This window comes from Acipenser ruthenus, chromosome 23 (assembly GCF_902713425.1).
Source record: "Acipenser ruthenus chromosome 23, fAciRut3.2 maternal haplotype, whole genome shotgun sequence".
NCBI classification, from domain to species: domain Eukaryota; kingdom Metazoa; phylum Chordata; class Actinopteri; order Acipenseriformes; family Acipenseridae; genus Acipenser; species Acipenser ruthenus.
The window spans coordinates 3,799,439-3,823,266 of NC_081211.1; the positions used below are offsets into that span (position 1 = coordinate 3,799,439).

The window sequence follows — 23,828 nt, forward strand, 5'->3', positions numbered from 1 at the left end:
TGTAAAAAAACATGTTTAGTTTGTAAGAGAACCGCATTTATCTTCCCATACTTTAGAAAAAGATACTACTGTGAACATATTGTCAGTTGTGTGGCTATTTGGCAGACATACTATCTAAAGTGCCCTCATTCTTTGCATTACTGGTGCATTAGTTCTGAAGGGAATGTAAAAAAAAAGCTAAAGAGAGTCTTTCTCTCCCTCGTGTGCTTTCCTCCGCAGGGTGGGAAGAGTGCCGTCCTATGGACAGCTCCAGAGGCAATCCAGTACCACAGGTTCAGTTCAGCTTCGGATGTGTGGAGCTTCGGCATAGCGATGTGGGAAGTGATGTCCTATGGCGAGAGGCCATACTGGGATATGTCCAACCAGGATGTGAGTGCTCGAAAAGCAAAGAGTTAACAATACACAAAAATAACAATGTCATTTTGTAGAACTCAAGTACGAGACATGAATCATCATCATGCGTGCTTTTGAAATTGCATTTAATTAAATTGGATTGTTTTGAAATAAAAGTTAGCTCCAGGTAATGGGCAAATGAATGTCTTCCAGGTCGCCTTTCAAGTGCTTCTCTGTCGTTTAAAAATGACTAGCCAGAGGCTCTGAAGACGTTCTGGGATGGGATTTCTTTCTAGTAATGCCTATTAACACATTGAAATACATGTCTTAATACTTAAAACAGTTTATCAAGCCCCATGGTGTATGCGGTTCACTACACCTGTTCTGTTAATATGAATAGGTTTGTTAGAAGTCGTTCAAAATAATTCTCAGCAACAAACTGTTCAGTTGACTTTATACATTTATTAATGTTTGAAACTGCTTTATAATTAAATTTTGAACCTGTTCAAGCGGGTTAATTACTGTAGATAGTTGGTGTATCTAATTTCTTTTAAGAGCTAAGAGAATGATATATATATATATATATATATATATATATATATATATATATATATATATATATATACTGTATATATAAATATAAATAGCTTGGTCTAGATTGATATAGATTCAAACCGAGAAAAAAAGTTGAAAAGATTAGAATGATATCGAGCTTAAGAAAATGGAAAAGCCAAGCACTTATTATTACTAGTTTCTGCAAAAAAGAATGCGAATTACTCTTGGCACCTTTGGGCAGCTGATGATGATATTCAATCTAGAATTCCATCTATTTTTCTATCAGTGAGGACAATAACTGATATAGCTTGCAACTACACAACATTACACTCTGTGAGCTAGCGATACTGCAGAATGGCTTTTGTGATGATCAGACGAATGTTTAGGAAATCAGTGACAGCTTAGCACATTTAAATACAGTGTATCAGCATACGATTCTAAGTACATTGCTGGCTGACATTTGTCATGTTTTCTGCAGGTAATTAAGGCAATCGAAGATGGTTTCCGTTTGCCACCTCCTATGAACTGCCTCACACCACTTCATCAGTTAATGCTGGACTGCTGGCAGAAAGATCAAAACGAAAGACCAAAATTTGCACAGATCCACAGTATCCTAAACAAAATGGTTCGGAACCCAGAAAGTATAAAAACATCCACAGTTCCTCGCACAAGGTAAGAAGAAGCTGTTTTTTTCTGTTTAAAAAATGTATAAATAGAACTATGAGCACAATTTTAAAGTTTGCCATCAACCTGCAGGTCATCGATTCATGTTAGAACATTTTTCATTCAGAAAGAATGGAGGCAGTGTTAGGACCTGCATCAAAATAGACCCCCTGATTATGTTATGTAGAAACATTTGAAAAACACTTTTTTTTTTACTTTATTGTAAATCCTACTGCATGTTAGAAGCTTCAGATATAAAAATCATAGCATATTATAGGATTGCATGCACTCAGAAAGTCAAAGAATAAAAAATAAACTTTGTTTTGTATGCATTGAGTTCCAGACCTCAGAGTACCTCCATTCCTCTTATTGAGCGGACCTTGACGTCATTCCCCTGTTTTAACTCGGTCGGAGAGTGGCTGGAGGCGATTGACATGGGCAGATACAAAGACAACTTCACAGCAGCTGGGTACTGCTATCTGGAGTCAGTAGCACGAATGACAGTCCAGTAAGTACCGTGGGAGGGTGAAGAAGCAGCAATTGTCCCACTAAATTGAATTTATGACACTTACGTCAACACTGAGAATTTACTCAATAAAGGAAAGCTATCCTAGTTCTATTGAATGTGCCTTTTATTTAGATGTTCTGTGTATTACATAAACCAGTTCTCCTATTTCCTAGCTAAATCTATCTAAAGTGTGACTGGTATTGGCCACAGGTTTAAGGCTAAAAGGAGCTTTGCATTTCCTGCTGTCATATTTACAATCTCTGATTTACAATTGAACTACTTATAACACAAGCTGGGTTTGTCTTGCTGTACACATTTCACTATTAAGGAAATATAGCACACATATAATACAATAAAGAATACTATACAGAAAAAGGTTATTTAAAACATGGCAGGAAATACGTATGACTTAAAATTATCATAGATACATAGTCTCTGTGTAGTCTGTTCATTTCATATGTTGATACACGTGCGCCATGGCAAGTAATCCATATTTATTTATTGATTGATTCATATTGTGTCTGTGGTCAGCTCCGTCTTGCAGAACACTTTGCTTGCTTCCCGAGGGGTGTTGTCTACTGTATAACATCTGATTATCACAAGCTGTACTGGTAGCAGTAGCACTTTACATTAAATATTACTCTGTAATGTTTTAATTACAAACTGTTTTTTAGTTGCCAGGATTGGTTTAAGTTACACTTTATTTACACATGTGTTACTACACATGCATTTACACTAATTACAGCGTAGTTAGACATGTAAAATAATGGTCACGCTTTCTTAGATTTAAAGTATTGATCTACCCCTAAATATACCAACATACCTACTTAGGTTTTTCCATTCCTGGGTAATGTTGCTGGCTGATATTGATTTCTGAGAACAGTTGCAAGCCTATTTTGTTAAACCCAACTCCCTGACAGCTCTAAATGTTTACTTATTAAGCTTTCAAGATCTTCCTGTCAAAAGGCTGTCCTAACCCTTGGAGTTCCAGCACACTAAATTAATTACAAGCTGGTTTTTTAGACACTTCCAATTGTGTAGGGTCTAATTGTTTTTGTAATTTGTATCTCAATGTACTAGCTGGTACAGCAAAAAGTGTTCTTCACGTTCTTAAAAGTTATTACGGTCATAAACCATACCAGCCACTGTTTTTTTAAAATATGTTTTCTTTAATATCCTTTCTGGTTATGGATGTACTGTAAATCACTTAAATTGTCTGTCTTGTTATCTGTGCAGAGATGTGATGAGTCTGGGGATTACTTCTGTCGATCATCAGAAGCTGATCCTGAGTGCCATTCAGAGTTTACGAGCGCAAGTCATACAGATGCACGGCCGAGGGGTCCAGGTGTAACCCCCCCCCCGGGGGACAAATCACTTGATAAAACTTAACTGCCACGGGAGGAAGCTGTGTGAGTCCATACAGCAACTCAAGACAGTCCGGGCAACCAGGCAAAAGGGAGCAGTAGATTACTGCAGCATCTTATCACCAACCCAGGTTCATGTTACTGTGATAGTGAGGGCGGGCTTTGCAACCTGTGGCACTGCACTGGCTCTGCAACGGTACAGATTGTATTTCTTAACTCATTCTGTTCATTATATGGGTTAAATAATGTACTTCTGACTGTCCTAAGAATGTTAGGTTCGAAGAGAACAATGGATTAACCTTACAGGGCCCAGAGATTTTCCAAGTCTCTGGTTCTGTATTTTGGAAATCTGAGTATTCACTGGTAAAAGAGATGGTTCCCTCAAAAAGCAGATCACTATGTATATTCTCCTTGAACTGGTACTATGAGTTGGTTTACAGAACATACTTAGTTATTTATTTATGTTGCTTTTTTAAACTCGGCTGTCGTTTGCTTGAGCAGGTGCCATACATTACAGGACTTGAACGTCCTTAAAGAATTATTACAATACTGACGTTACTACAACAAATCTGAGTAATTTGAATAAAGAAACTTACCTTGGAGAAGAACTCTTTAGTGTGTGTGCGTGAGAGAGGTGACAAGATCAAGAAATAACTTTGTTAACAATAGTGTACACAAAGCTACCGATGTCTGCAGATGACCTTGGAGATATTTGGAAGGTGTTTATGAAGCTATTCCAGTTTTCTTACTAAGCGCAAACATTATATATAGTCTGTGCTGCTGACTTCATTTGAAAGAGTAATTCCAATTAGCACTCGTCATGTAAATAGGCAACATATTAAATGATATCTAGAGCATCTGGTTACAGGAAAATGAACCATTAGCATTTGAACACACACAGAGAGTGAATGTGCAATGTAAGGTGTTCTCTGTGCTAGTATTCCCATGTGTATGAAGTACAATTCGGAGGGGAGGGGGGTCTCTAGCCCCTCGATTTTTCAAACAACCGTCTTTAGCTTACTATGCAGGATAAAGTGATGTGAATATTGCCCAACGCTCAGCTGAAATGCTGTTGTGTGCATGCATACTAAACAGGCCTGTTACAATTACATCCACATGCTTTCAGGTACCTAGATACCATTAACTATAAGACCTGTACATAATAAGAGATGGTTAATAAGAACATGCAACATAGGTAGATCCTATTCACAAAGATATTACAACCTCTCTGCCATGACAAATGGCCACAATCAAAGGTAGGCCAGAGCTCACAGGGTAGAATGGCACATCATTAGTCAAATGAGACTGGTAGTAAGACTTACATTTGCAATAAAACGTAATAAAGCATTATTACTGCATTGCCCCCTATCTTCTACAATTTCAGAATGTTTGTTTTGACAGTGTTGTTCAGGCTGCGTGAACTTGTTTATTTTTGCATTATGACTTCAATATGTTTATATGTTATTACAAGACAATGTAGCCTCTCATACTCGTGGATGGATTTTCAGTACTGACTAGACATGCCTGGTTTGGTTTCCAGGATCTGACATCAAAATCCTAGGCTTGGTGTGGTTGCAGGCTCAAATCTCAGAATATCTAATATCGGAAATGAATGTGAATAGTGGTATGGCATTGTGGTTGTTGTAAAGCAGAACGACTCTTTTTCTGAGCCTAGGTATACCTAACAAAATGTCGGTTAAGACAAAATAAGGCTACAGTATGTACGGACATTGCCTGAAAGTCACTCTACATGCAGAGACTGTGACAAAGGAGATTTGTTTTCTAGTAAAATCAATGACTGATAAGGTACTTTACTGCACAAGCCACACACACACTCTTTTGCAGCTTCAGATTGCTCAGATCTTAATGTCTTATGGCTGGTTTCACAGATCTTGGATATCAGAGTTCAGGGCTTCTCACTTGATTCATATTTGCTACACTGTTTGGTTTTGCATGGGAAGACTGTTAATCATGTCTGGATTATTTGTCAGTACTGGCAAGTAAAAGCAAGTATTGTTTGACTAAAGGCGTTGATAAGAGAAATTCAGTTTGTTTTGGAGAACTCAGGGCAACATGTTACGGTATGTATTTCGGGTGTTTTGCGTATGTATATTTTTGCTTCATGATTTGCACTTTCTGTTTGAAAAATGTCTATTAAAGCTATACTATAATTTCGATTCTGGTTGCTCCAGAAAAGACATTTTGATCAAGGTCAGTGTTTCCATTTAACCGTATACTGCTGTAGAATATATATACTTTACATGTGCCCTGTTGTCTCTGCATATAAAAACTGTAAATGTGCCATTTTAAAGGAAAACCATTATACTGAAATAAAAGATCCTAAGGATCTTTTTTTTGTATTAGATAGTCACTGTGCTAAAAGAGAAATTTAAACCAGCTTGTTGGAGATACACATTTTATGATTTATCCATAGCAGCAAAATACAGCACTGTAGCTATCATTTGAGGTATGGAAATAGGTGCTCAAACTTAGCTCAACTGGACAAACTGGTCACAAACTTGCACTAAATTTGTAACGGCTCAAACAGCTGTTACTTATAGTTTTTAGATTATTATCAAACATTTGTTAAAAAAAAAGAAGAAAAAAAAAAGCTATATGGTGATTTACATAAATTACACCCAAAAAGTGGAAAATGCATGTGGTACCATATCTTTGTGATCTTGCATCAAAAACAAGCAATGTCATGAATACACATGGGTAATACTTAAAATAAAACCAATTAAACTGTTTTTATAAATACAGTACTCCTTCTTCACTTCTCCATCTGACTTACACATCAAAAAATATGAAATTTAGAAACAACGAATTAGTAAAGTCTAGCACATGACAGTTTACTGTCCACAATATATATATATATATGGATTCCAGTTGTATTGTTAGTTTGTGTGTGCGTGTGTGTGTTATTTTTTCCCCCCCAGGGTAAAGCTGGTTCAAGTTTCTATGTTTTTTGATATCCATGACCTCTATGTAAATAATGTAAATATGTATTTCAAAATGCAATCTATTTTTATAAGTTGTTTCAGAACAAGTGTATTATGATGATAATAATAATAACTGTCCACTGTGTACCAATTTTCCTGTTCAAATTAGGCATAGAGTTCAATGACAGTTTCAAGTGTTTCAGAATAAAGACTTTTGACATTTTTGTTATTCTTTTGATAATTAATACTTATTAGATCAGAGTTTACTGTTGCAATATTAAAGTGTTATTAAACGTTGCTTATACAAGATGCTTCTCGTATTAAATTCCTGTTTGCGCACACACTTGCTGTCCTGCTTTAAAGCACGTATTAGCATTTGTTGCAGTTATTAAGCTATTAGCACTTAAAGCTTGGGCTGTGTTAAACATGGACTTTTAATGATCCATTATTTGCCAAGCTGTCAAGTCAATCCAATGGCACTTTTAAAAGGTAGTTCCATTTGAAATGCAGCTATAGATAATATTAAACATTTCTATGAATTTGGGACAGCTTGTCTCATATGCTGTTGGCTAAGAGAATCATCAATAGAGACTCCCTCATTCTGGTGGGTCTGCTGAGGTTTCCACCTAAATGAGCTGCTTATCATATCTCTCACCCTCTGCTGGCTCCGTAGATCTGTCCAAAAATTGCATAAGGTCTTGCATCCTAGCTGGTGCCGTAATGGTTATTTGAGTTTAAGGAATTTGTATGAATTTCATTAAGCAAAATGTAAAACTAAAGAAAAGCCCACCAACTCACCCAAGATAGACACAGCTTCTCCCATCTCCCATAGCTTCTCTCCAAATGGGATATTCTACAGAAACTCGAAACCCGTTGGTTCAACTGGAATGATAAATGATCAGATTTGTAATGTATGTGTAAGTGAATAAACTAAACAAATAAACTATGTCAGAACCCACAGCCTGTCCTACAAGTCAGGTATCACTGTCTTATATTATGCAGATTAGGGTGTTCTCTGTTGAATTGGGCAGCCACACCTTGTTGACTATGTGCACCACACATCAAAATATTCTGAATTCTTTCCTGTTTGCCTGAAGCGATTTCACACTTGTAAATAATTGAGACAGTCAATATTAACAATTATTGGAAACACTGGCAATATTTTAAGACAATATTAAATAACATTGCATGTCTCTTTGTCTCTCTCTCTTCTTTCATCTGTAAAACCTATTCATCCCCAGTGTCATCCTGACATACTGTACAATGCATGACACACAGCACTGCCTACAAGACCCCAGACAGCAAGCACCCTGTGATACCTTCTTCAAATATTATCCACCTGCCATCAAACTCACTCCTGTATACAGACCCAGAGACACAGAGCTCCATATTAGTCCCTTAACAGCTGCTGTCTCTTTCTGTTTGGCTCATAGTACTCTGGCAGTGTTTCTTCTTCTAATTTGTGTGGCAGGGTACGCAAAAGGCCAGTCTAGCCTGGAAGCTGTCGGGGTTTGTTTTCCCATTTTTATTCTCCAGAATCAGCTGGGAAATGAAGCTTGTGTACTCCAGGCATTGTGAGGTGCCAGGAACTCCTTCTCTCTGCACTGATAGTGTCAAAACAATTATCCCTTTCAGAATGACTCTGCGTGTCCTTGTTGCTGGTATGTAAATGAGTAATGTCTGTCTACATGGCCAAGTGCAACCTCTTTATTTAATAAGTATTGTCTGAACAGAATGTCATACTCCCCTCGTCTCCCTTAACAGCCCTCACAGGCCTTTACAAAATTCCTGATGCTTCTCAAAGTTAAAACTGTAAACGATCCCATTTGGTCTTGGGACTGAAGCCATTGCTTTTATCACTTTGCTCCCCCCTCCCGCTGTTTACAGTGTTCATTTATGGAATGTTACTTGACACAAACCTGGAATAACATAAAACCCTACTAAATGTAAAACAATACATTATGACACCTTTAATTACAAATATAAGGGACACATACCTCAATTATGCACAATCGCTCCAGAGGTTTTCTTCAAGTGTGGGGGTATTATTATCATTTTTAATTTTTCTTAAATGCTATCTGAGTTGCTTTATAGAATTTGTGAACTTTTCTTCTCCAGTGCTTATTCTCAGTGGGGAACAGTTTCAATTACTTCAGCAGGTTTACTTCGTTTCATTTAAATGTACTGTACTATTTTTAAAGCATCAGCCTTGGGCTACTAAATATATCTTGTCAAGAAACAATACGAGAAACAATAAGCATTCTTTGAAGGCCTGTGACACCCAGGTGCAATATTTGAATATTAATTAATTATATCTCTTGACTGGTGCTTCAAGATAAATTTATTTAATTAATGTCTTGTTGCCATTAGTAAATCAGTTCTTAAAAAGCTGGCAACTGATTCAAAACTGCTTTTCTGCTAAATATCCTCACACTTTTCATCTTTTCAATCCCATCAGGATTGGCAAGAGCAGTAACTGTTTGTTGATTGCTCTTCCCATTTGATCTAGTTGTTGTTTCAAACACAAGTTTCCAATTCTGATTCTGCCAGAGGATATCATTTCTTGCAGATACATTCTTGTTGATGGCTGAAGTTATTTACGGCTGATCTTTTCAGAAATGTTGTTTGAAGAAAACACACTGCTAGTTTTCATGTTGCCATGATTTATGATGGGTTTTTGATTGGTTTGCAGCCTCGATATTTAATCGCTTCTCCTCCATCACAACAATTCTTCAAAATGGTCTGTTCTAAAACAGGTTCAAAAACAAGTTTATTGATCAGTTTACCATCCTCTCAAAAAGAGCTTCACTAAACCCATTAAATGTATTCTTACTCTGCTGACTAATCCCAGAGCAGGTGAGAACGATCTTCTGAGAAAAGTCTAACCCTGCATTCAACCCAATTAGAGATACACACCGCCACCTGAACTAAATCTGCTACTTCCTGCCAGCAAACAAACTTGAATAGAAAACCTGTCTTAAGCAGCCACAAACAGTCTGTTTTTTGGAGATAATATGCTATAATATGCATGTCTGGTCTTAAATGATGTTGTATATCCTTTGAATTGCTGGTTATTATACAAAAGTAGAGTTCAAATGGACATGTTTATTGTTTGCCGACACAAAATAAACCAACAGGTTGTGGCATCAGACTTTGAAAGGGGAGACAACTTCCCCCAATACAAAAACAGACAGTTAACACATGCCAGTCTAAACTGTACTCTGTGGTAGCACTTGTCTCAGTGTTAAAAAAAAGCTAACTCCACAAACTTTCCCTGAAGCCTACTAACTCTGACTGGGCTTTTGTATTAGTTGACACAGTGATAGATTGATTGTCACATTGATAGATTGATTGTTAGGCCATCCAATCAGGGCACCAGTTTCCTGAGCATTAACAGTCTGACACAGAGACAAGGAATTTTAACCCTGTCCCTGCCAAACTGTAACAAAAACAAATTACACATAACAAAAATAAACAAGGGTCTACCTCAGTAAAGTCGTGAATGAGGCCATGTCCTGAGTGAGTTGTAAATTTAAGAACACTGCAAACCTGGTGGTGTTTTCTAACACAAATCATATGCGGTGATGGGTTGCCAAAAAAGTTATTTCTGATAACTCACCTGTCTCATAACTCTAGGATGGCACTTCCCAAATCTAATGGGAAATACCTATTGACCTCCACATTCTGTTAAGGAGGTACCTACATCACCTCAACATTCAATTTTCAGGAAGACCTCCGATAACATTAACCCTATGTAATGACCTTCACACTGCTGGGGAAAAATGTACACAAACCTCTCCCGAGGAAACCTTGACTGATGTATACCTCAAAACCAGCTTTCTGGAAGCAAAAATCATATCAGGCATGCTAGCCCTGACTCTGCGAAAAACATTGGTCCTAAATGAGAAAGACAATCATCCTGGCATGCTTGTTTACAGTTACCTTGGATACAGCTGATATAAAGGCTAAAAAATATACCTGTGGCTTGGATATAGATATTTTGGATACACTTGCAGCTACATTAATATGTAGTTACACTGCTGTTACTGTTTTCTTGTAATCGTGTAGTTATTCAACCAGTATTTTGAAGCAAGTCCCTAAAGTCCAACTGTTTTGTCTTTAGTTTACATGGTAATTTTTTTTTCATGTGTACTCTAGATGAAACCGCTCTGAAGCAGTTTATTGAAATGTTAGGCTGTCATGGAAATTTCAAGCTCAGCACAGATGACTGCAGAATCGATAAACTGTCAGTAGTAGTGATATGCATGCTGGAGAACAGTCATCTGAACCCGGTAGCCACAGTTGGCTTTAGCCAGTTAATAGGATTTTCCTACTGGAACATCAATTGGTTTAAAGAATTGTTGTAACTTTGAAAACCAACCAACAATTCCCTAGTCCAAGTCCAGTCCTTAATGATTTCTACCTAATGGCCATGAATCTCTTCACATTATTATTATCATTATTATTATTATTATTATTATTATTATTATTTATTTCTTAGCAGACGCCGTTATCCATGGCGACTTACAATTGTTACAAGATATCACATTATTTTTACATACAAAGTTTCCTTTTAAATGGCTCCTAATTCTAGTTGCTTGAAAAGATGTTTGAGAGTTACGTTAAAAATATAATCACCCTGTTCAATTCTATAAATGTATATGTTTTTAAACTAATCAAAGCAGCAAGCACATGGCTTTACAACCCTATCTCGCCACTCTCTGTGTGAAAAAGTGCCTGCTACCCTCTGTCATGAATCTGTCTTCATTCCACTTTCAAATGTGTCCTCTCCTGGTCTCTGTGCCAAGTTTGAAATCCTGACTGGTGTTGACATTGTTGGACTCCTTTTAAGATATTACTAACGTTGATCAAGTCTTACATAATCCTTTTATAGGTCAGTGTTCCTCAAAATTGTTTGGCGACGAACACATGCATGTACTGCTTAACTAGAAAAACATCAACAAACAAAACATGTCTTATGAAACATAAGTTGAATTATAAATGTGCAGTGTATCGTCAAAGTTTTACTGCCTCCTGGTGTGTGGTTGCCATTGACTCACTATATCCCCATCTCAACAGAGGATAACTACACCAATAGTTATTGTCCCTGCTCTGCCCACACAAGTGGAACTTGTAATACGTTATTAATCCTATTGACACATTAATAACCTAGTAGACTGTTATCCTTTTTTTCTTCTCATGAGTAATTTTTAATGAAGGGATTACAGAAAGGAAAAGGGAAATCAGTTAAAAAAAAAAAACAGGTGTGTCAGTATTCTAAAACTTTTACCATATTCAATAATTGAGGTCACAACCTCTATGTGTCCTTATCCATTGAAGCTGGACTAGAAAATCTTTAAGATAATAGAAACCATCAGGACAGCTGTTTGAATCAGGGCAATCAGATCAATGATCAGATAATCTGTGTGCTCATATTGCGAAGGTGCTTCGTTTTGAACGCTCTTTCCTATGTAGAAGGGGGAATTTGTCTTTGAATTGCATTTTAACCCAATTAACACATTCTGCAGTAGATTATTGAGATTAAATCACTGAACCAAACAATTTAAACAAAGGATTAGTAGACAGTAGGTTGGATCAATCTTTAAATGGAATACCAATCGTGGAATCTTCCATGAATCAGCACAATCAGGGAGTTCAATATTTGCTGCGAAACAGGTTAACCCTTTCAGTGCCAGCGCTTTGACGCTTTCTTACTGTATCGCATCTCCCCATGTGGTCTTGCCATAAATACGTTAATAAAAATAAAGGTTGGAAGAATGGGCAATTTCTCATCTTATTGGGAAGTTGTAGTCTTGTGAGAAATCAAAAGGAGACAGGTTATAATACTGATGCCGTTGGGTACTGCAATGCCAGATATTAGAACTCAGCATTCGAATAATATTATTTGTAACCAACTGGGAACTGAAGATACAGTAGAACACAATCAAAAACTCCAACCAGGGGTCCCCAAGTGGCTAACCTTGTAAAAGCATGATCAGTTGGTATGCAGGGCGAGTCATACAGTCTGGAAAGCAGGTTCACATCCTGGCTGAGCGAAGCTTCCTGTCTTCGCAATGGATTCCACAGGGAGCCTTGCACTGGCTGTGGCGCCCCCGTGAATTAGGTAAGGTTGTTCCCCCTCATAGCATGCCCATTGACCTTCAGCTCTCCTGAACTGTTGTGGGGAATTTTGGGGTGATACATTGTTACAGTACACTTTTGTCATTCAATTCATGGAACAGAAAATATATTTTTTTTTTATTGTGCATATTATGTATATACAGTTATTTTTGCAACAATTCATTTCATACGGTTCATCATTTGCAAACTGTATCATTCTTAAAAAAAAGGTACCAGATCTGTGATCCAGAGAGATCCGGACAAATTAACCCCCGATTGTATCCTTTATATAATGCATTTTCTATTGTATTTCATGAGAATTATAGTACATGTTGAGAAAATACGGAAAAGCATGGTAATCAAAATTGCCATTACTTATGTATAATTAGTCGCGATTCATACAAGAGCTATTTCGAGAGTGACTAAATGCTCGTTTTATTGGAACAATAGATGTTCATGTTCACTGTGACGTATTTGGCATCAGAATATATCTGAAACAGTAGTTATTTCACATTTTAATTAAAGGTTTGGGTGATAAAAGGTCAATGCACAAGTAGCTAAACAAGTAAAAGATATTTCAGTTAACAAAGCTATAAAAAACAGAAGAATGAAGCTCCAACTTTACATATATCCGCACAGGTAATTATGCATGCTTTTTATAATTACAGCTGATTATTTTTATCGAATTGACCTAAAGGGTTACAGCAATTACCTTGTTCAATTGAACACAATACAAAGCTTTGTAAATTACTGGGACATATTGAATTGTTATTTAAAATCTTGCCAACTTTATGAAGACAAGCTCTTAGAACTGCTGTTTTGTATGTAAAGGTATTTTGAGATTTTGAGACAAATCTATGCAAACAGTGATGTTTTTTTTTTTTTGTTTGTTTTTTGTCTAAAAGTAACCTGCTGCATTAACTCAATAATATTATTATTTGTTTATCCAAGGTGACTTACAAAGACTAGGGTGTGTGAACTATGCATCAGCTGCAGAGTCACTTACAGCAACGTCTCACCTGAAAGATGGAGCACAAGGAGGTTAAGTGACTTGCTCAAGGTCACACAGTGAGTCAGTGAGTGAGTTGGGATTTGAACCGGGGACCTCCTGGTTACAAGCCCTTTTCTTTAACCACCAGACCACACAGCCTCCCTAATATGAATTGCCCTACTACCCTAAAAATTGTCCAAGCCATCTGGGCAAGATCAGGTGTGAGAACTACCTAAGCAAGAAGTCAGAAAGTTCCTCATTTGAAAGCCTACAAATCTTGCAGGAATAAAGATAGTGAAATGTAATCTCAACAGTGTGGGTTCTCGCCTTGTCCCCTACCATTCTGACCACAGTTAGGTTTAGATAAAACTTGGAACATTTGCAAGCACTACAGATTAAAAGTGAATAATGATTTTGCTTTCAGATACAAGGTGCATATCATTTTGTAATTGCAGTGTAATTAATGTAACTACTGTACTTTATTATTATTATTTATTTATTAGCAGACGCCCTTATCCAGGGCGACTTACAATTGTTACAAGATATCACATTATTTTTACATACAATTACCCATTTATACAGTTGGGTTTTTACTGGAGCAACCTAGGTAAAGTACCTTGCTCAAGGGTACAGCAGCAGTGTCCTCCACCGGGGATTGAACCCACGACCCTCCGGTGAAGAGTCCAGAGCCCTAACCACTACTCCACACTGCTGCCCATAATTTATTAAGTTTGTTTTAGTATCTAGTAATTGCTGTTACAATGTAAGTAAGGGGTAACTGTAACTTGCAGTATACCCACACACTACTATGCATAGTGCCGCTTTGTGAGTTTAAGCATATTAGTTTGTTCACTGAAGCCTATGGGTGAAGCATTGTGCACTGAAGCCTGTATTACACGGATATGCTCCCCCATCTCATTTTTCTTTTTCAGTATCTCTTTAACATATATCCTGAATCTCAAAGCCTTTCTTCAGATATGTGAAAACATATATACAGCAGCAGAACTGTTTGAGCCAACACCTGGATGCAGATGTAGTTCCAGGACTTTACAGGCAAAACCAGAATGTGCTAACAATTAGAGTCGCTGCATTATAAATCCCACATCTATTTATATGCACCTGGTCAAACAGCAGCCTAAAGCAACTGTTTGCTTTTTGAAGATTTAAAAACGTTCCTCTAAGCCGATGTGAAGGTGAAGCCTTTAGTTTTCCAACGGTGAAGTGCTGGTAAATTCTCCCACACAACTTAATCCAATGCTTAAGGAAACCAGCATTCGTTTCATCATCAGTCTTTATTGCTTGATAAATACTGTTTGCATTAGTTCGTTACGAAACTTCTTTTTCAACTGATCATTTCTTTTTTTTTTTTTGCCTTTGTCGCTGTGAGAAGGCCTTGGTGGTATCTTGAGTTGGTGATGCATCAACAGTAAGAAGCGGACCCAGAGGTGAGGAAGAAGTTTAATCTACTGAGGACAAAATAAGGCAAAGAAAGAAAACAGAGCCAAACTGCTGGAAGTAGCCTTAGGTGTCCCCTCGTCTCATGTTGATTAGTTGAGTTATATTCATCTCTCCGTCAGCGACCGGTGCCTTGAAGACTTCTTTCACCACTCCAGCAATTTAATTTCATGATTAGGAATGAGCCTTGGGTTTTTATCAGGGCCATATTGACAGCCACCTTACAAATCAAACAAAGGCATCATCCTTATCAGCTTCTCAACACAACTTTCATTTCTGGGCAGTTGAGTTGCTTTGAATACAACCTCCATGGACATAAACAATGCTTGGTGGCAGTGGAATAATAACGCAATAGTGCTCTTTTGTATCCAGAGATAAATAATAGGTCTTTTTAACTGGCAAGGTTGGCCTGGGCTACATTACGTGTCTGTGCCTGAGCGATCTAGTATCTGGCTGCTCCTTCTTAGTGCGGAATTTCAGCGTAATGAGAAGTGACTGGAAAGTGTGACAAAAGATGACACTCCACTGTGTTTTTAAGTATATCCTGTCCATGTCTTCACTCTTTGAGACACCAAACTGATAAAGAAAAGCCAAATTGTCTCCCGCAACAGACAGGGGGCATGTGGTATAACAAACTTTGAAATGATCTACCACCAACAACTAATTTCACTGCTTCCCTAATTAAAACACTGAAGAAAATCATATAGTATAGCAGGCTTAAGACTGCAGTGGCACTGGAAGTGTACATAGGCTTATTTAAGCTAAATTTAAGCTTGAATAATTTGTCTGAAATTCTACAGGATATTCTAAATTCTAGTCATCTAAATTACTCAGAAGGGATTAAGAGAAACAATTGTGTTGACACATTGAAAATGCAATTTCATTTTAAAATAAAGAACATCTCTTTAGGTTGTTAAATCGCATTAAGATTAAAAAGTGTTAATTACAAAAACGCATGTGTCTGTGAACGATTTCTTAGGCTTATTCAACGAGACCTGTGCTTGAATCCACCTGAAAGAGAATCCAGTATAACTGCATCAATAGGATCACAGTGCCTTAAGCTTGCAACAAAGACCCTTTCTGCCCAGGGTTTGGCGTATCAAAAGTTCAGTCTTTATTTTCTAAGTTTCAGATGTAGTGCTCCCTCTAAGGCTTACCTGTAGCTGCTTCTTAATCAGATTTCATCCTGTTCTCCTGAGCAACGCCTCAATAAAAGCTATCCCTTGTGTCAAATAGAACTATCTAGAAGTGCGTCTGGTCAGTATTAGCCTAGGAGAGAACTGCCACACACAGTATCAAGTAATTGCTCTGGGAAATCAAATGCAGAAGGACTAGGTCAGATTAACACAAATACAATATTTGCAATCACTGGTGAGAAGTCTTTGCATGATTCAGGCTTAATACAAAGTTTTAAAATGAAAGGTGAAGGAGTTGACACAGAATGCAAGAGATAAGCTTTATTAAGCGGCTTTATCTTTAAAAAAAAAAAAAAAAAAAAAAAAGACTCTTAGCATATGGATGGGGGAGCTCGAGGCCTTGTTATGAATCTGGCTTAAGTCACAAGTGAAATTAGTTTGGCAGTCTGAGCATATCTGTGCATTGTGTAGACTCCCTTCATTGCTCCAGTATGTATTCCAACATGCTGCACTTCTTGTAACAGCTACAGTGCAGGGGAGTATTCAAAAAGTGAATAGTTTACCTTAAACTTAATTTGAAATTAGGTATAGGAGTAATATTCGCCCTGGATAAGGGCATCTGCTAAGAAATAAATAAATAAATAAATAAATAAATAATAGGAAATGTCATTTCAACATTATATTGGTAAGATGATTTGTTAAATAATTGTGGCAAAGTATTGCTGTCTCACATACAGTACAACTCAACCCAGTATTTAGTAAGAAATGTTTCTGAAGTCTCAGGAATTTAGAAGTCACTTTCCTGTCAAAATGTAATCTTCACACCACTAGGAATCATTTAATGCTGATAAATTGAACACAATTACATTTTAAGGGGGTTCCTTGAACTTTACCTTTTTATTTAAAGTTCAGTTCTTGTCATGAAAGTACACCCATGTAAAATGATTACTGCATTCTGTAAGCATAGTGCCGCCTCTGACCTTCAAAAAGGGCTTGAGGATGTCATTTTCAACCATTTATTTTAAAAAGCCACCCGAGAATTTCTTGAAGTGTTCGATATCAGATGACAGACTTTTCAAAGTACCTCACAGCACTTTTATCGTTCTTAAAATGAGTCGACAATACTGTAGGACAAATTCAAAGCTTCCATGCCTGTCACAGGACAGATGCTGGTAATTCTTTTTTCCTTCCAGTATTCATTAAATTGTTCAGTCAGCAGTTTGAAGGCCATTAAAGATGTTGCAATGCAAACTCTGAGATGTCATTGTTTTTGCCTGAAAAAAAGTTTTACAGTCTTTGAAATTAAAATAGTTGACCATAACGTTATTGGGAACCATTAAGGGAGATTGTGTGGCAATTCTTTGAAAGTAAAATGAAAGCAATAAAAAAAGCTTTTGCTTTACAAGCATTAGAATCACACCAATGAATCTAAATATTTCACTAGCTTGACAATTTGATCAGCAGTATTTAGCAATATGTCCTTTCAACACAATAATCCTCTGTAGAGTTCTAATACAAAAGCAGACCAAGGCAGTAATCTTCAACCTTTATCAATAATTGTCTGGACATTTTTTATATCTGCGTATTAAAAATCAAAAGGTCATAATGAGCCCAAAGAGGCTGGCAATTCATCATGTTTCCTTTTAAGATTTATTTCAAATGCATCTACGGATTAAAAATGGAAATTGATGCTTTGGCATGAGGAAGTGGAACGAAAGCCAGATGTTGCTGTCTCATGAAAGAGGATCAGCCCTTGTTTTTTTGACACAAATGGAATATGCTCCATCATTCATAAAACTTTTAAATAAAAAAGGATTAGGCAATGTAATCTCCTCATTGGAGCCAAAAACCATTAACATTATTCAGAGCTAGGCAGCATCAGATAAATAAGGCCAGGTATTGAGTAAATGATAATGGGATTTCTGTCCTGATTAAATCTGGAATATTAAATTTCAAAGCAAAAGGCCATGCCCAAAAGTACAAATGGGATAATTCAGAGAGACGAATTAGCATGTGGTTTTGGAGGAGCCTATTTGTTAATTATCTTTCATTCCAAATGCATTAGGGTTATCTCATGTGGTCCTCTAATAAAGAATTTAAAAGCATGTAATAGATTAGCCCTGGTCTCATCCCACATCTGCTGTACAAGAGCATTGTACTTTGATGGATTTAGAATTGCATTCGACCACGAGATGTGTTAGAGATACTGTACACTTGCTGCAGAAGTTAACAGAGTACTTGCCCCAGTTTGAAAATGTACTTTTATTGTGTCTGCTGGTACTAGATTAGTGAATGACAATATATGCTTAGTATCAAACAGGCCATTCTTTCTTAAGTGCCTGCAGGGGTTTGTATTACACCGTTCAGGTCTGAAAGATTAAAAAATAAATACATACAGGTTAATGCTGTAATGTTCATAACACCTTCATAAAGGCTACAAGAAAAACCCTATCCACTGCAATTACTGAGATCTAAATAAAATCATATCAAAGAATTGACAACAAATGATCAAATATGTTATTGTTTTGGTTTTGAAAGCAATTATGTAGAAAGATTATGCACATAGTTATACAGTGTTGTGTAGTCTTTATGGTGTTATAAATGGTACATACCTGGCAGTGTTCAAATTAAATAAAGCGTTTCCCAAGAAAGACTACATACAGCTACTCTGTTTTTTTTTGTTTGTTTGTTTGTTTGTTTTGGATGAGTAACTGGTGAACTTTGCTTGAAATTAAGAGTTTCCACATGCTAAATGCCAAGATATGTTAGTAAATGTTATCAACAGTTCAAAAACCTAGTTCAATTTTAAACCAAAATGCTTCCGTCATTCATTTTCATACGCCCTTTAAGGATATAAAAATTAATGTGACAGAAAATTAATTTCAGACTTGCGTCTTGGGGCATAGTCAAGACACCGTAACCTTTGAAGATGTTGTTTCTGATATTTGGAATTAAATTTCATTTAAGAAGTTTTCAAGTCATTTGAAAACTTTACTTAAACAAGCTCACTACATGTCTTGATGGTGTTGATACTCATCACTTCATTGGATTTCTGCTCTCAATGGATTCAAGCATGTATTTGGCAGCTACAAATAAGGCCGGCCTAGGAATAATAGATTATTGACAGCTTGCATGCACTTAGGGGACAAATGGGACTTCAAGCAAAAAAGTAATTTTACTGTAGATATCCCTCTCATTCATTGCAATGTCTGCTCGGATGATTTTTAGACATAATGCAATCGTTAGCTGTATTTAAAGTGACATACTATCCACGTAGTACAGTGAATATGAACTTGAAAGGCTGTGTTAATTATAACTACTGTAGAAGGCTGCTTGACTAACACAGCACAATACACCAATATGCCTCAGAAACAGCTTATGCTCATTCATCTATATATATAAGATATTTCCAAAAGTTACTATAAGCTGAGACCTTTAAGAATGCAACATTTGGGTATAATGTTTAACATGTAATACTATGATACTCAGTCAGCAACAGAGAATAACAAATTAGATTATGGTTGAAAAATCACAGTAAAAAATCAAAACATTAAATTGGACAAGATCACGGGAGTGCATTTGTGGTTGTTGTCATAAAAATGATTTAAACAACCCCCAAAGTTTATAGTGCCCATTTGATTTCATTAAATGCTGATGGTATTTGCAGCTGGTAGCACTGAGCTGATTTAATGGTGTCAATTCATGCCTTTATGCGCAGCGTTATTAACCCTGGATGCACACCTTGACATTATTATTGTTGAACGTGCTCTTTAATTATGATCAGCGGTGTGTTGAGTGTCACCTCCCCTTATTTAGATAATTGCCATTCACTGTTATTATAAACTACAGTGGAATGCTATATTGTAAGACTCTATTTACTATACTGTATGCTATGGTGGCATTCAGTTAAATCACTTAACATTTTAGACAGATATTTGGTCATGTTTAAACAAGATGTACCCTGTGCAGATTGTTTAACAAAGAGGAGCTGGGAATTCCATTAGACCATTACGACCCTATTCACAAAACCGAAATAATCTTGTAATGTCTACAATTCTTTCGCTTTCGTAATTGTTTCCTTCCTTCTTTCCAGTCCTTTACTGTTGGGATTATTCTAGATTCCCAGAATAACATCTTGCAGGTTTATTCTGCCTAAATATAGTGAAATTGTCAAATGTTTCCCAGCTGCCATTGAGTGGCACATGTCATGCTTCCGAATCAGAATCGCTACGTGCTGTACATGTTATGTATAATTTATATTACATTTCCAACCTAAAGTGACATTTTCTGGTCTTTAATAACTGGAACTGTCAGGATTGCTTTGCAGCAACCACGACCCAGAGTGAACATGAATGTGTTTAAGTTTGATTTGAATGATCTGATGAGCTCTAACTTCAGACCTAATCTTATAATTACAACTCATGAAAATTCAGATTTAATACAATATCCATAATGAGCATATTAACTGTGCCTGTGTGTATGTAGCAGGAGCTCCCCCTGCAGGCTTTAAAGGGAACTTCTGTATCATCTCGAGTTTTTTTTTTCCTTTATTTTTAGTAATTTGACAAAAATTAACAAAAAAATGCCTTCTCAAAAAATTTTAAGCGGGATGAGTGACATTCTGAAAGCGAAACTGTAGTTTAATAATTGATTCATAAATATGTGCTGCTTCAGAATCTCCTTTAAAATATTACAACTATATTTATAAGCTGTGTAAGTTATGTGGGTTGTATATTGAAGGAAATCTCAGTCAAATGTTTTGACACAAGAGTGACTGTGTAACAAAGTACAGCGTCTCCCAAATACATTTAATCAATTAGAAAATACAAATTAAATATGCAAACTTGCTCAATAACCTCCAGAACTTAACAAAAAATAAATACTTTATTGAACTCAGTCAAAGACATCCGTCCCTTAATTAAAAAACATGTCCATTCACAAATAACAAATTAACAAGAATGGCTAATATTTTGCTTTAAACAGTTCAAGGAAAAGCAAAACTGAAATACTTCATTCTGCTACCATTGCCTTCTTGTTCTGAGCCATTGAAGTGCCACTGTGCTGCCATTGACAGTACAGAACTCTTAGGTCCCAACATTCCTTAAAGGGGACGTGTTCTGTTTAGACATCTCATGACCACCACTCCTGATATGTACAAGGAAACCCTTTGACTTTTCTAAGAGGATGAAGTATTCTCAATAACTCTAATGGGTTATTGATGGTTAATGAACAGTGGGATCAGTCAGGATCTTACAAAGGGAGATAGAAAGAAGCGCTTCAACTCACAACGGGAGGGAAATGTAAATAAACCCTCACTTTCCTCAAAGGCAGCAAATGATGCTGCAACTCAATTAAAAACAGTAGAGTAAAATGGAATGGCTGTGATATAGGTGAATAATGTAGTAGCAGTACCTAACTGAATACTCCTATCTTCCTCATTCATGGCTTCACTCTAACACTACGTTAGAAAATGTTTGTTCATACAAATTTTTAGAGTTATATGATATCAGATTCTGTTCACAAGACTTTAAGGATAATTTTTAAAAAGTGCTTTAAAAGATAGTCCTAAAAATCATCCCTTAAAACAGTTGTGAATAGGGCCTATTATATTACGTTTTGACCACTGTACATTAGACTCACTGAAACAAAGTCCTCAAAAAAGAGTATTGGCACTGGCGCTTCTATGGGTTATGGAGTCCTCTCACCGAATGACAGCTGGCCCTTGCTGGTCAGGCGCACGGTGAGCTCAAGCGGAGACCTGCAGAGCTGGCTGTTGTCCTTCAGAAGCATCTAGCTTCCCAGCATCCTTTGTCGAGCTTCTGGGTGGAATGAGGTGATCGGATCGCCCAAGCTGTTGTGAGGAGTTGCTGACATTAGGGAACAAAATTGGACATTCAAAACATAGAGGAAAAAATATGAAAGTGATACTTCTTTCCTGAGCTGTAATTTAAAACTCACTATAACTGGATCAATTGCCCATGAGTAAAACTAATTCAAATTATTCTTGGCTCGGGGGTCACTAATAGCAGTGTTATAAATAAAAATGACATAAAAGGACAAAGGAAGACAGTAAATTAGTCAATTAGTCCGATTAGTCTCGAACAAGCTCAAATATCCGGTAATAGAGGTTTCCACCATTGGTAATCAATACAGACTACCATCCTGTTTCATGGGTTTATATCTTCTAACTGTTTCTTTATTTTGTCTTTCAGCCGTCCCCACGCAATGACAAGCTTTGACTCTAATTGCAGATAATTTAAAAACCATAACACAGGAATGGCCTGAGGGCATTCCATTTTAATGCAATGTAATTACTTGTACGATGATAGAATCAACTCTAAAACTGTAAAACATATGACACATATTTAATACAACACTGTTGTCCATCAGTTGTCATATTGTATACTATGTATATTTAATAAAAGCTTCTTACAAATCATAATTTTAAAAAGGAAAACAATATTTAGCCTAAGACTTAATCCAATACTACATTTTGTAATCCATATGCAGTGTCCTACTTTAATTGATGTTTGGAGTGGTCAGGATTTATTTTTTTCATGAAATGTGAGATATCAGTTTTGATTCCATGCTAATATTTCCATCTTATACGATTGGTTCTCTCTGTTGTGAGGCAATAGAAAAATATTTTCTTTCTTTGAGAGTTTGAGCCAGAGTGGCTACGATCAGAGGTTAAACCTGAATTTAGCTTTTCAAACCTACCTTTAATTTAATATTGTGCGTTTCTCCTTCTATAACAGAATAAGACAAAGCACTAATAATGCTAACGCATAGTGTTTTTGAATTTTAATCTGCCATTTTATGGGGAGCTCTTTCTCTGCTTGACTGGTTAATTTTAATGACAATGGGTAGGTTTCCCCAAAGAGAGACCAAATGGCTGACTTTACCTTGACATGCAGAGACCACCAACCTGCCTAATACCTACCCATAGAGAGACCAGGTGTTGCAGGTGGACAGGCATATGTGGACCAAACTCCAGTTTTATCACTGAAGGAGAAAACGGCAGGGCTACTGTACTACAATAATTAGGTGGGTGTCTAATTTTTTTTTATATTTTATTTTAAAGCATGATATCTGGTACGACTTTAAACTAAAGGAAGTTCTTAGTTTGTATGCCTTATTCTCAGTCATTTGCATATTTGCGATAATGCACAGCAGGTAAGATTTATATCATTATTTTATTAGCAGTATATTTAAGGGCCCTGAACAGTCCACATTATAGCTTGTTCCCTCTTTATATACCACACTTCTGCTCCTTAGCAATTATTAAAATATTAGCTAGCTCCCCCGGATTCCTAGTGTTCTCTACTGATGCCTGCTGTCTCCATCTATTGCAGCAAATTCAGAATTAAACACATGCATGTTTTGATATTTCCCTTCACATTTCATTTCACTAGTTATTGGCGTAAAGAGGGTTCTCATCTTGGGACACATTAAACTATAAAGGTTGAAATCAGATTATACAGAAAATCCATCTGAAAGGCTAAAAAAGGAGAAAGGTGAAAATGTTTTTTATTTATATGAGTTATCAGAGTAACCTATGTATTCAACAGACCATCAGAGTCTATATTTTAAAATATATAGATAAGATAAAATAAAGAGGATGGTGCTTTGTGAATCTGGGTCACGGACCATTTCCTGGACTCTAATATTTAAAAAGACGTTTAATTTACCCCCAGTGATTCATTGTTGCTTTACCAGTATCTCATAAATGTCATGCCTAGCTGCAGTGATCAGTTACAG

At 36.6% G+C, this 23,828-nt stretch overlaps 1 protein-coding gene across 3 annotated transcripts in view; it reads left to right on the forward strand.

Moving 5' to 3' along the window:
* The window catches only part of LOC117413453 (ephrin type-A receptor 7-like), a 111,369-nt gene extending 104,697 nt beyond the window's left edge, over positions 1-6,672 (forward strand). For 2 of the 3 annotated variants that reach the window (XM_058997495.1, XM_058997494.1), the window contains 4 exons: positions 220-369; positions 1,367-1,560; positions 1,895-2,059; positions 3,296-6,672. In XM_058997495.1, the coding sequence (XP_058853478.1) occupies positions 220-369; positions 1,367-1,560; positions 1,895-2,059; positions 3,296-3,410 (624 nt within the window). In that variant the 3' untranslated portion in view covers positions 3,411-6,672. Of the gene's footprint in view, positions 1-219; positions 370-1,366; positions 1,561-1,888; positions 2,060-3,295 lie in introns of all 3 variants that reach the window. The other variant, XM_058997493.1, reaches the window with a different exon arrangement.
* Positions 6,673-23,828: the final 17,156 nt, after the last annotated feature.